The sequence below is a fragment of the Macrobrachium rosenbergii genome, chromosome 7 (assembly GCF_040412425.1).
Source record: "Macrobrachium rosenbergii isolate ZJJX-2024 chromosome 7, ASM4041242v1, whole genome shotgun sequence".
Classification (NCBI taxonomy): domain Eukaryota; kingdom Metazoa; phylum Arthropoda; class Malacostraca; order Decapoda; family Palaemonidae; genus Macrobrachium; species Macrobrachium rosenbergii.
The window spans coordinates 9,082,501-9,095,000 of record NC_089747.1 but is presented as its reverse complement, the minus strand read 5'-3'; the positions used below and the strand labels follow the sequence as shown (position 1 = coordinate 9,095,000).

The 12,500-nt window shown below is 39.3% G+C and overlaps 1 protein-coding gene across 1 annotated transcript in view; it reads left to right on the top strand.

Annotated features, from left to right (window-relative positions):
* Positions 1-4,767, top strand: part of LOC136840098 (protein sax-3-like) — a 22,912-nt gene extending 18,145 nt beyond the window's left edge. The window contains exons 3-4 of the mRNA XM_067106486.1: positions 69-1,598; positions 2,644-4,767. Of these exons, the coding sequence (XP_066962587.1) occupies positions 69-1,598; positions 2,644-3,749 (2,636 nt within the window). The 3' untranslated portion in view covers positions 3,750-4,767. The remainder of the gene's footprint in view (positions 1-68; positions 1,599-2,643) is intronic.
* Positions 4,768-12,500: the final 7,733 nt, after the last annotated feature.

Sequence of the window (12,500 nt, the reverse complement as noted above, 5' to 3'; positions counted from 1 at the left end):
AGTCTTGAATACTTTAAGATAAAGTCTTGTTTATCATCAAGTAAAATCTATATTTCTATCTTTTTCAGCTCCACCATGGTTTGAGGTAAATCCCAAAAATGTAACTGCTGCCTCAGGGGTAAATGTAGAATTTACCTGCCAAGTCAAGGGCCACCCAACGCCATCAATAACTTGGCGACGCTTAGATGGGAAGATGCCAACTTCCCGTATCAAAACTGATAATCAGCGGCTTACAATAGAGGAAGCTGAAGCGTCAGACACTGGTGTATACATCTGTGAAGCACAGAGTGAGGCTGGTTTCACTGAAGCTAAAGTATTTCTCACTGTCTTTGAGGCTCCTGAGTTAGCCCAGCGTCCACAAAACACTCAGGTACTGGAAGGTGAAAAAGTGCAGTTGTCATGCATAGTCAAAGGAGACCCAGAACCCCTTGTGTTGTGGCGTTTACCAGCCCTTGACAGATCAGCTCTACTTACTCCATCACAAAAAAATGGACATATATCTGTGTCTTCGGATGGCCAAACACTGACAATCAGCCCAACAGCAACAAGGGACAGTGGAAATTACCAGTGTTGGGGAGTCAGTAATGGAGGAGGTGTAAGTGCACAAGCAGAGGTGATGGTGGTTGATGCATATCCTCCTCCAGTAATTGGTGTAGGTCCCCAGGACATTTCGGTGAAGCCAGGGAGTGATGTTTCACTACCTTGCGAAGTGGTCAGTGAAGCTGCTACACCAACCATAACATGGTGGTTTCAGCCTGCAGCGCACATCCCTTCTTACAAGTTAACTGAGGGCAATGAGAACACTAGAATATCGCTCCCAAATACTGGGGCACTTCTACTGAAGAATGTTCAAGCAAGTGATGCCGGTATATACACATGTCGTGTCACAGCTGAAACAGGCAGTGCAGAGCAGGAGGCAATATTGCAAGTTAAGGAAAGTGCTCCAGATATACCCACACACCATCCACCAGCCCCACCTTCAAAACCTCGATTATTCTCTGTTAATGAAACATCTGTTCAGTTGTCATGGCTGCCTAATTCGCAAATGGACAGCAACACTGAACAGTGGTATCTTATTGAACACTGGCAGCAGGGGTGGGATGAGTGGCGTGTTGCAGCTGCAGATATTAGACAAGAGTCCTTCACAGTTACTGATTTGACCCCTGGAAACACTTATTTTTTCTTCGTCCGGGCAATGAGCAATGAAGGGAAGTCGTTTCCAAGTCCATGGTCAGATTCGGTCATCGTCCGTCCGTCTCGTGATCTGAACCTGACTTCGAATCAGGTCCGCCAAGTACGCCGTCGTCTTTCAAGACCTGCAGTGACACTTACAGACGCTGAAATAACTAATTCTAATAGTGTCCTGTTAAAATGGAGCTTCATTAATGCAGCAGAGGACGCAGTAGAAGGTGTGCTGGTGTATGCAGTTTCAGCGTCAGGTTCTGTGCAGGTGGCCACTGTCCTAGGGTCTTCATCCTCGTCACATCATATGCATAATTTACAGCAGTATACGAATTATACTTTCTTTGTAGCTCCATTTTGGCACAGTATTGAGGGCACACCTTCCAACGCCATCAAAGTCACTACACCGGAGGATGGTAAGAATTGCATTAAAATTTGTCACCTAAATGGCTCCCCCTTCCTTAGTATTTCAACAGTCAGTGCACCATTATGGATGTCATTAAGCCTAGGCTACTGTATATTTAAAAGCTATTAAACAGAGTTTTCTCTCTCTCTCTCTCTCTCTCTCTCTCTCTCTCTCTCTCTCTCTCTCTCTCTCTCTCTTTTCCTAAAGATAGATCCTATTTATTATAAACGCTCTCTCTCTCTCTCTCTCTCTCTCTCTCTCTCTCTCTCTCTCTCTCTCTCTCTGTCACATACACACACACTCACACACACACATACACACACATACACACACACACAAAGTCATTGAGTCTGTAAACAAGAACAGTGAACCACAACACATTAGCAATGACTTTTAGAATGAATTGCTTAGAAGTACCACCAATATTTTCTGGACTTTTTAAAAAAAATTGCCACTGTAGAAGATATTTATCCGAACACCATACTGAAATACCACTGCTAGATCTACACAGGATAATCTTTAACTCACAGTGCACACTTATAATGGATTTCAAGTAAGAGTTTTCTCTTTATATACTCCTCTTTGAAGAAGTTTAGTAGATTTTGCTTTCCCCTCACACTTTACAACATGAAATATCCCCATCAGTAAATGTAATTTGTCTGTTATGTTTCTTTTCATCTTAACTTGGTTTTACATTCTCAATTTTGCAACAACTTATTTAATCATCATCCCTTTGATCAGATTAATTTGTAGCCAATAACAGTTACCTATGAAACTTTGTCTCCTTCCACATTATCTCTTTAAAGACCAACATTCTTCATAATTTTATGAAATTGATAACACTCCTCGCTTTTCTGTTTAAGCCCTGCTATTCGACTTCAGTTAAAATCTGTATTGGCTGTAATAAAGATTAGCAATAAGATACATCATAATTTTTTGAGATGTTTTTTATGGGGATGGTATTCCTTCAAAATATTAAAGAGTGTTTTCTATTCAAGTCTTCAGTTTCTGCTGATATATAAATTGAAGGATAATGCTTCGTCATTTTTTTCCAGTTCCCGTCTCTGCACCCAGTGATGTTCATGTCATCCTCCAGAAAGATGGATCAACACTGATCACTTGGTCAAGCTTGGAAATTGACAAAGCTCGTGGTGTGATCATTGGCTATCAAGTTGTCATCACTAACAATGGTACGCAGACGTCAGAAATGGTGCAAGACCCAAGACTTGAAGCCCATGGCCTCACTCCAGGCAGACTGTACGCTGTCCGTGTTGCAGCTGTCACGGGTGCTGGCACTGGGCCATTCAGTCCTCCAGTGCTGATGGATGGGGGAACAAAAATTGATCACTCAAACCAGAATGTGCCTCTCATTCCAAGAGGGGAAAACACGTCAGTTTTATACGCCCAGCCTCAGCCAGCTTGGCTGGTTTATCTGTTGGTACCATTGGTGATCATTCTTTTCTTTGCGACTATCATGTACATAAGACATTTGCGACATAAAATTCCAGTGCCTAAACCTTCACAAGCAAATTCAGTTTACCAAGATCCATCTTTGTATCCAGCACAGCATACCATAAATATGTACAGTGAGCAGAAACTCTGGCCTTCATCAGACAGCGACAAGGATTCAAGCCTGTCATCATCAAGACTTCTCCGATCAGATCAGCAAATAAATGACTATTCAGAACCAAGAGTGCAAAGGATTGATGAAGCTACGGAGCCCTATGCTACAACCGCACTCTTGGCACAAGAGTCCCCTCACTTGATTCACGGGCCTCCATGGCGACATCACAGTGACGACTCGGGTGTGCAAGTAAACTGGTCTGCCATCTTGCCGCCACCACCTTCATGCCCTCCACCTCATGATTTTGACTTGGGGGATCCAGTAGGATTCACCAGCCCCCGAGAGGTCCACATAGTGTGCGCTCCAGGGAGCTCCTCGCACCGCAGTAGCGTGATTGGATCAGAGCAGTACAAAAGGCCCTGTGATGCAAGTTCTGATCACACCTATGATATCTACACGCAAATGACACCCAATTCTTTCCGTAATGGATTCCGTACTTTTAATTCCTTGCAAAGCTGTGATTGTAAACAAAATAACAAAGAATGCAAATCATCTAATTTTTCATCTACAGAGCCTCCCACGAGTAACACACACTAATTATAGAATCATTTTTTGGTTGGTTATCATGTAAGCAAGATGTATCCACAATTTTAACAAGTTCTAGTCTTGTCTGATACATCCAACCAGTTTAAAATGGAACCAAAGATAAACGTAAGGTTTAGTTGCAACGAACTTTTGAGTGAATTTTTGCAACATTTTTGCAAATGCAAACTTACTCACAGTGTACAGGGTGAAAGCGGTGCAAGACTCTTGGTGTACAGAAAGAGCTTCGGTTCAAGCAAAGTGCTTCTGTGGGGTAATTGGGTCTCTTCTGCAAATCTGCCGAAAAATGAACACGCAGCCAGACTGCGTACTTGCAAACACTGGTGCTTCTACCTTGTAGCAGCAATCACAACCAGTGTTGTGCTGTATTCTCTTTTATCAATCAAATGGTGCTTTGAGTTGCAAGAGCAAATGGGTTCAAAACTAATGTCCTTTTGTGTTGCATCCAGTGTGTCAATATCAGACCCTGATTGCAACGCTGTTTAACATATGAGGTGACTGCTCCCTACTGGAACATGTAGAAAGTGAAGTCCCTAGCTTACTCTGAAGGACTCTTGACTTCTTCAGTCAAGAGACTCAGTCAGTTCATCCATTGCAGTGGAAGTCCTACCTATTCATTCGCATTGTGATAGGCCGTAGGTTTAATAACAAGTTGAGGATCTTTCCTGATTAGTGACCCCCAAGGGTTTTCGGGGGTCGTTATATAGGACTAATATTTACAGTCTTTTGTTTATGTTTTTACGGTCATCCCCAACGGGCTTGTACTAAACACGCCGCAAAGGTGGATACATACCGGGTTAAAATCTCGGGGGCCACTATCTAGGAAAGGTCCCAAGCTAATGCTAATAGTGGATTCCTAAGTAGTAAGACATTAAAGGAAAATGCTTTATATCAAATTAGCCACGCAGCTTGAGAAGTTGTAAATTATGATCATCCTTGTATATCCTAGTCATGCCTTGTATATATATATCCCCCAAATTGTTTATTTTTCAAATAAAATTTGTTGACTTCGGGATGTTGTCCGTAAACCTTGATGTACGACACACTGTCGCCAAGAGCTGTCAATGCGCCAAAGTAAGATTTTACTGAGAGATATAATGCGCAAGTACCTGTTCATAGACTGAGTTATATAGACAGATATAGAATATCTACATGCGAATGCAGATGTTTGCTTTATATATTGTTCCCCGGTTAGTGACGCGCATGATTTCATCACAAAAATCGAACTGAGCACTCCAGTGACGTTTTGGTTTTCTGTAAGAGAAAACTATTGAGATGGCCTTATGTCTGTCCGTCCGCCCTCAGATCTTAAAAACTACCGAGGCTAGAGGGCTGCAAGTTGATATGTTGATCATTCACTCTCCAATCATCAAACATACCAAATTGCAGCTATTTTTTACTTGTTTGATATTGCATGGATATTTAAATCCATTTAAACCGGATTTCCGTAAATATCGACAATGAACGAAAGACTGGAGAGAAAAAGCGAGAGCTTCGAGAACACTCGAATGTGAGGAATCTAAACGGGTGAAAACCTTTAACATCATTAGACAGTGTTAGCATGATATCTCAAGAACCGGTAAAAAGAATTTGATTGAAGCTGGTACATATATTCACTATGTGATTTTCTGGAGATGATCGGCTTCTGGGAGAGACCCCCTGGCAAATTCCCGAATAAAGATTCAATTGGAATTTGGGCGTGGGAAACACAATTAGTTTTTAAGATATGGCGTCCCGCATTTTTCAGGGAAAGGTCCCGGTAGCATAAACCGGGGAGGGATGCATATTCCCCAGCCGTATAATGGTTTGGCCAGACGAGTGGGCGCCTCGGTTTATTTTTTGTTTTTCTTTTTTTTTCCTTCCCTCTAGGTTAGGCTAGGTTAGGTTGGGTAAGGTTAGAATAATTTAACGTATGTCGCACGAGTATTTTGGGCGTGGTAAACATATTGAGATTATTTCCAAGAAGATTCTATGGTCAGTTATGAAGGTATGGCGTTCCGCTTTTTTCAGGGGAGGTCCTGAACCTATATGTGTCCCGTCCCGGTAATCGGTTGCGTCTCGGGGAAAATGTGACCCGCTCAGAGTTGAAGAGGTTCTCATTGCAATAATAAACAACACTGAACTGGATATGGCGGCCGAATTCCCAAAAAATTATGTTTGCTTGTTCTGCCATGCGCACAGATACGCACGAACGATACGCGCACGCGCATAAATGCCAGAGGAACCATAGCTTTTTTTTCCAATTTCGTTGTCGAAGGTGATACAGAAGTGTGCGAGAATATATTATTCTTTTTACACTTGCTGTGTTGGTGCTTTGTGTCATTGCTGTGACTCTACGTACTTATTTAGCAATCACAGGTAGACTAATAAATGTTTTCAAAGGCAGAGCGAGAGAGAGAGAGAGACTTCTACCGCACTGCAGTCCCTTGCGCCTTTTCGATTTTATGTTTTATAGTATATGCAAAATCATGATGGTTTTTATATGGAAAACGATGGTTCCAATGAAACAGTATCATGATTGGTAAGTTACTTTTCAGCGAGAGAGAGAGAGAGAGAGAATAGTTTTAAGTTCTGAGATTCATTTTGCGTTCAGTCTCCCAAATTCTGCCAGTACGGATTATGGAAAGAGTAGCTTATATGAGAACAGAAAATATGAATGCTATGAAAATTCTGATCATACGCGAGAGAGAGAGAGAGAGAGAGAGAGTGAATAGTATTAAGTTTCGAGATTCATTTTGCGTTGGGTCTCTCAAAATCTGCCAGCACGGATTATGGAAAGCATAGCCTATATATGAACACAAAACATAAATGCCTATGAAAATTCTTATCACATGAGAGAGAGAGAGGTTTGAAAAGCTTCCCGCACGTATAATACGTACTTGCATAGTTGCTGATGCAAGTACGACCAAGCGGTGAAAGATCTCATTGCAGAAATATAATTGATGAAAATACTAGTTGCCATATATTTCCTTCTGTTTAACAAAGGAATAAAGACAAAATATTCATTTCCACATATTCGCCATTCGTCAAGTAATATCCTCCTTTTTAAGTATTCTTCGCCGTGTTATTATTGTAATTACCGTCATTATTATAATATTGTCGCTGTTCTTATTGTTTAAAATGTAAAGCAGGATGCGAGAAATATTGCCATTCATCTTAGTTTGCATTGCAGGATTGCAGAGGTTCATTACTTGTACGAAATACATGAGAAATCCAGTTCTCTCTCTCTCTCTCTCTCTCTCTCGAAGTTAAAGGATAGACAATAAACAAAAACAAAAAGCAGAATGGTAGCTGTTTGTATTAAAGCCTCTCTCTCTCTCTCTCTCTCTCTCTCTCTCTCTCTTCTCTCTCTCTCTCTCTCTCTCTTAAAAATAGAAGAAATAAAAAACTAAAAGGAAAAAATATGGTCGAATGTTACAATATCATGGTTGGCATTTCTCTCTCTCTCTCTCTCTCTCTCTCTCTCTCTCTCTCTCTCTCTCTCTCTCTCTCTCTCTCTCTCTGCATTCTTTTGAGCTGCAAATGATATGTGGAACACATATCATTTGCTTTCCCACAGGACATGTTCTCAAACCCCTCTCACGTGAGACCAGTTTTCCTAGTCCCATATAACTTCAGCCAAAGGCATTCGGGGTATCGGTTTCCACGGTTAGAGAGAGAGAGAGAGAGAGAGAGAAGAGAGAGAGAGAGAGAGAGAGAGAGAATATTTCGTGAATGGTTTCACTATAGTAGGGTTAGGATTACCTCGTCGAGTCTCTTTCATTTTAATGATATGCATTTTAATGGAGTGACGAACACTCACGTTTGCTCTCTCTCTCTCTCTCTCTCTCTCTCTCTCTCTCTCTCTCTCTATATATATATATATATATATATATATATATATATATATATATATATATATATATATATATATATATATATATATATAATATATATATGTATATATATCTTATACTACTCACTAGCTGCTACCCACAACACTCTATTAACGGCTAGGTACTTAATTCCGTACTTGGGTAAGCAAAGCTATTATTCCAATTTTTGTATCCCAGCCATTCATGTACTTTCAACCACGCCTGCGCCATTTCTGTTTTTATCCAATATTCTTTTTCTCGATACCTTATTATCGGATTCTCTCTTTCATTATCGAAATTCGCTGCTCAAATAACACTGTGTTATTGTCACGCATTTCTTTGCTTTTGTTTCACTGATATTAAAATTTCTTTTCCTTTTCTTGTCTTTTTTTAAAATTAGTTTCAATTTTTCAAATTTTCTTAATTAGTTCCAGTTTTTTATTTAGGTATATATTGGCATTTACACTGAAGAAATAAAAAAACAGCTGTTCAAAGCTAAAGAAACACAATTAAACGAAAGTTAGAAAAAAGATGGACATTTATTGATAATTCTTTCCACATTTAACCGGAAAAAGAAATAAAAAAAGATATGTAAAAGAAACATAGTAATAGGAAGAAAGACAGACATAATGATTCATAGATTACCAACCAGATGAAAAGAAAGAATGACAAGAAGTTAGATATAATGGATAAAGACCAAGCAAAGTTCTGTGAGCAATATTTTGTCAGAAATTCGACAAAATAATAATAGCAATTATTATTTTCACAAAATCCTTATTCTTATTTGTGCTTGCCCCTGGATACGAGAAACGTTCAGCTCGTCCCTCCGGCAAGAAAGAAAAAAATAAAAAAGAAATAAGCAGTGATATCTCACGTGAGGAGGTGGAGGTGGGGAAAATTCGGCGAAAAATGCCGTTCATTACCAACGCGAAATTGTAGTCATCCGTCACGCATTGACCCAAGCCATAAAGAATATACCTGATAAATCTGTGTAGAGGGGGAGAGGAGGTGGGGTGAGGGGGGGGGGTTCACCTGGGAGGTGGGGATGTTCCTGTGGAGGGGGGTGTCCCGGGAGAAGGCGGGGAGGGGTTGGCTAGTTCCTCTGATGCATTGTTGCCAGCAATCGTTTTCAAGTTACCTTAGGTCTGCCTAAAGCATCGAGGTTATAATGGTAATAAAAGCCACTATAATTACAGGTTCTGATTCCCGAAGACGCCATTAAATAGCTGGATCAGAATAATTAAAAAGGATCGTATAATCCTGATACAGAGGGAATCCATAATAGATATGACTTTAATTCACGAGTCGTCTGCTGGAGGGATGCATCGGAAGATTAAAAATGTCTAATGGAATCTACGTTCAAAAACTGGTCTGGTTTTCAATTAATATGTCCATTATATGTTACGCTCTTTGAAACTGCATTTTCCTAATGCCTCATCGAGGTTTATTACAGCTGTAATGATCATTCGCTTGCCGTGAAATGAGGTTATCATCAAGATTCCGATGGTGGTCTTAAAGGACGATTAAATTTTACAAGAAGAAGAATCTTGTCTCGGAAAAACTGAAGCTTGATTTTAAATCGAAGAAGAAGAAGAGTTTCCACTTCTGCGAGAACAATATCGAATGTCATCGTTAATGGCAGTTGTAATAATACCCAGCTGCCTGAGTTCTGATAAAGAACCTGTTACGGAAAAGGACACGACAGATTTTATCTTTGCCTTTTTAAGGGAAACCTGAACAGTTTATGTAACAACGAATGAAAATGTTTGCTGTGAAGCCAGATGGAATGGAACGGAATGTGAAATTTAGGCTAAATGCTAAGCACTGGAACCTATGAGGTCATTCAGCGCTGGAGGAGAAACCAAGAGTAAAGAAGGTTTGAAAGGTGTAACGGGAGGAAAACCTTGCAGTTACACTGTGAAACAATTTTTAGAAGGGGGTGGAAAGTAAGACGGGAGAAAGAATATGAAAAGACGCACGGTAAAAGGAATGAAAGGGGTTGCAGCTAGGGGCCGAAGGGATGCCGCCAGAACATCAAGTAATGCCTACGCCGCACCGCGTGAGGTGCACTGGCGGCACTAACCTCCTCCCCCTCCCCCCCTTACGGAGATGAAGTAAGATGTCTCATCGAAAAAGGAAAAATAAGAAACAGTACCTGAATGGATAAGATCGCTATCAACTTGTCTCTGACCTTGAAAATAGGCTCGAATCCTAGTTAGGGGGACTTATACACTGAGAGATTAAAGAATGGAAAGACGCCAGGAATTGGTGTGATTGCAAGTGAGATTCTGCAGGACAGTGGCGATAGCGTGACTGAATGACTGAACAAGGATTTGTGAGCTGTATCAGGATGATGGGAAGGTTTTGAAGGAATGGGCGACGGGGATAATTGTTCGTCTATAAATAGTTATATGAACATATGCAACTGGAATAATCATACGGCAACAGTATTACTTTTCATAATTGATCCCTCATCACCCCCTTTTCCTGCCGAAAGCAAACTGATCAGCTGAACAGCGGCACTAATATATAGTAAATGTGCCTCGCTGTCGAACTTCCCAGTTCCAGCCGTCCTTTATTCCTCACACCATTGGACTGTGGAACAGCCTCGCTGAGGATGTCTAGCAGTTGGAACTTCGTAAGCTCAAGCGAAGATGCAATGCATTGCTACCCTAAAATAATTCTTGTATTTTATTAATTTACTTAAACTTTTTATTTATTGATTGATTTGTTAATTTATTTTTTCCTTTTTTAATACGTGGTCTCTTCTCTCTGTATTTCCTATCACCTTCTGTTACTTCTTTCAAATGAGCACCACATTTTTTGGAAGCTTGAATTTCAAGCCAAGGCCCCTGCGGGCTTGTTCCGTATGAATAAGGTTAATCTTCTGAATAATAATAATAATAATAATAATAATAATAATAATAATAATAATAATTTATATACCATGGATGGTTTTTAAGTGGGATAGTAAAAGAGATGGCAAAGAGTTCAATAAAGAAGATAATATGTTAGTCACATATCTATGGAAGCCAAAGTGGGAAAATATGAAGGGACTGTTGAGCCCAATCTCCTTTAGGATAGCAACGTGTGAATATGTAATGTAAGTGAACGAAAGAAAGATTGAAGTGGTTGAGATAAAGTGTACAGTGTATGCAGTGTAAGAAAAAAGTGAAAGGGTGGTAAATGAGGAGATACGTAGAAATGATGAAAAGGGAGGATGGATTAGATAGTTACAGATGGTTTGAGAATGTGGAAAGAATGGAAGACGATTGTATAAATCAAGAGCATGAGAATGTTTTTCTAATGTTTTCCCTGAAAACATTAGAGAAATGGTGTGTAGAAATGTTGGAAATGAAGAGGCTTAGTATTCAGTAAACGCAAGAATAAGTGCATGATAATGGCGTGCACGCGATTTTAACGTGCTACTGATGAGCCTTCTGTCTACGGGTATGGAATTTTCTGCATAGAGGATTGATTCATCCACGATTCAGAACTCAGAATCATGAATGTGACACTAAGTGTTGTTTATTTACCTGTAGAATTACCCCTTGTAATAGAGAAATGGCCAAAATAATATATATATATATATATATATATATATATATATATATATATATATATATATATATATATATATATATATATATATATATATATAAATTTCAGGAAGTCTATTAAGGACCCCATTATATGTATATACGAAGTATAAATATATATTATATATATATATATATATATATATATATATATATATATATATATATATATCTCATATATATATATATATATATATAGTGTGTGTGTGTATGTATATAGATACGTATGTAATATTCCCACGGGTATATAAAACAGCAAGAAGCATTTAATGCCAAGCGTCATGCATCACAGCCTCCTCAACTAAACAAGTTAAAATACAACTCCTTTAAACGAGACTGATTTACTGCATCCTCTCTCTCTCTCTCTCTCTCTCTCTCTCTCTCTCTCTCTCTCTCTCTCTCTCTCTCTGAAGATGTCGCGGTCTCTCTAGGACGAAAGAAATAACGTCCCACTTCAAGTGACATCCATCGCAGGGAACGTTTTTGCCACGTCCTCTAACAATGGAAACTGTAATTCCGGTGCATTGTGTAATTGCGTAATTAGAGAGTAAAAAAAAAAGAAAAAAAACCTTTCATGCAATTTTGATGCAATTCATAACGCATTTCCTGAATTATTAATAAGAGCGAAAGGGTATCATTAACCAACTTTCGCATGTAACGATTCTCTTTTTTTTTTTTTTTTTTTTTTTGCTTTCAAGGAATATCCAGCAATTGTTGCATTCTCAGTCATGCAAAGCAGTTTATGGGACACAAAGAAGGGTGGTTATTAATTAATAATTAGGCGTTGTTATTCTTAATTACAGGGGATTTCTGAAACGATGGGGGTATCAGAGAGAGTAGAGAGAGAGAGAGAGAAGCGTGAGGGGTAAGGTGGCACGAACTATGATACTGTAACATTCAACCACATTTTTTCCTTTAGATGCTTATTCTTTCTATTGTTAATATTGAGAGAGAAAGAGAGGTCCGAACTACGATACTGTAACATTCAACCACATTTTTCCTTTTAGATGCTCATTCTTTCTATTGTTAATATTGAGAGAAAGAGAGGGAGAGATACAAGGAAACTTTAATACAAATACTCAACCACTATTCTTTTTTTGTTTTTGTCCATTGGCTAACCCCTCACTTTAAGAGAGAGAGAGAGAGAGAGAGCTAAAAAAAATAGGTAATGTACAATTTCCATTGGCCACTTCCCTAGCTATTTCCCTCTGCCCATAATGGGAACAAAGGAAGCGACAACTCATACAATTAGAAAGAGAAAAAAAAAAGTAATAAAATATATTTCCTGCTTC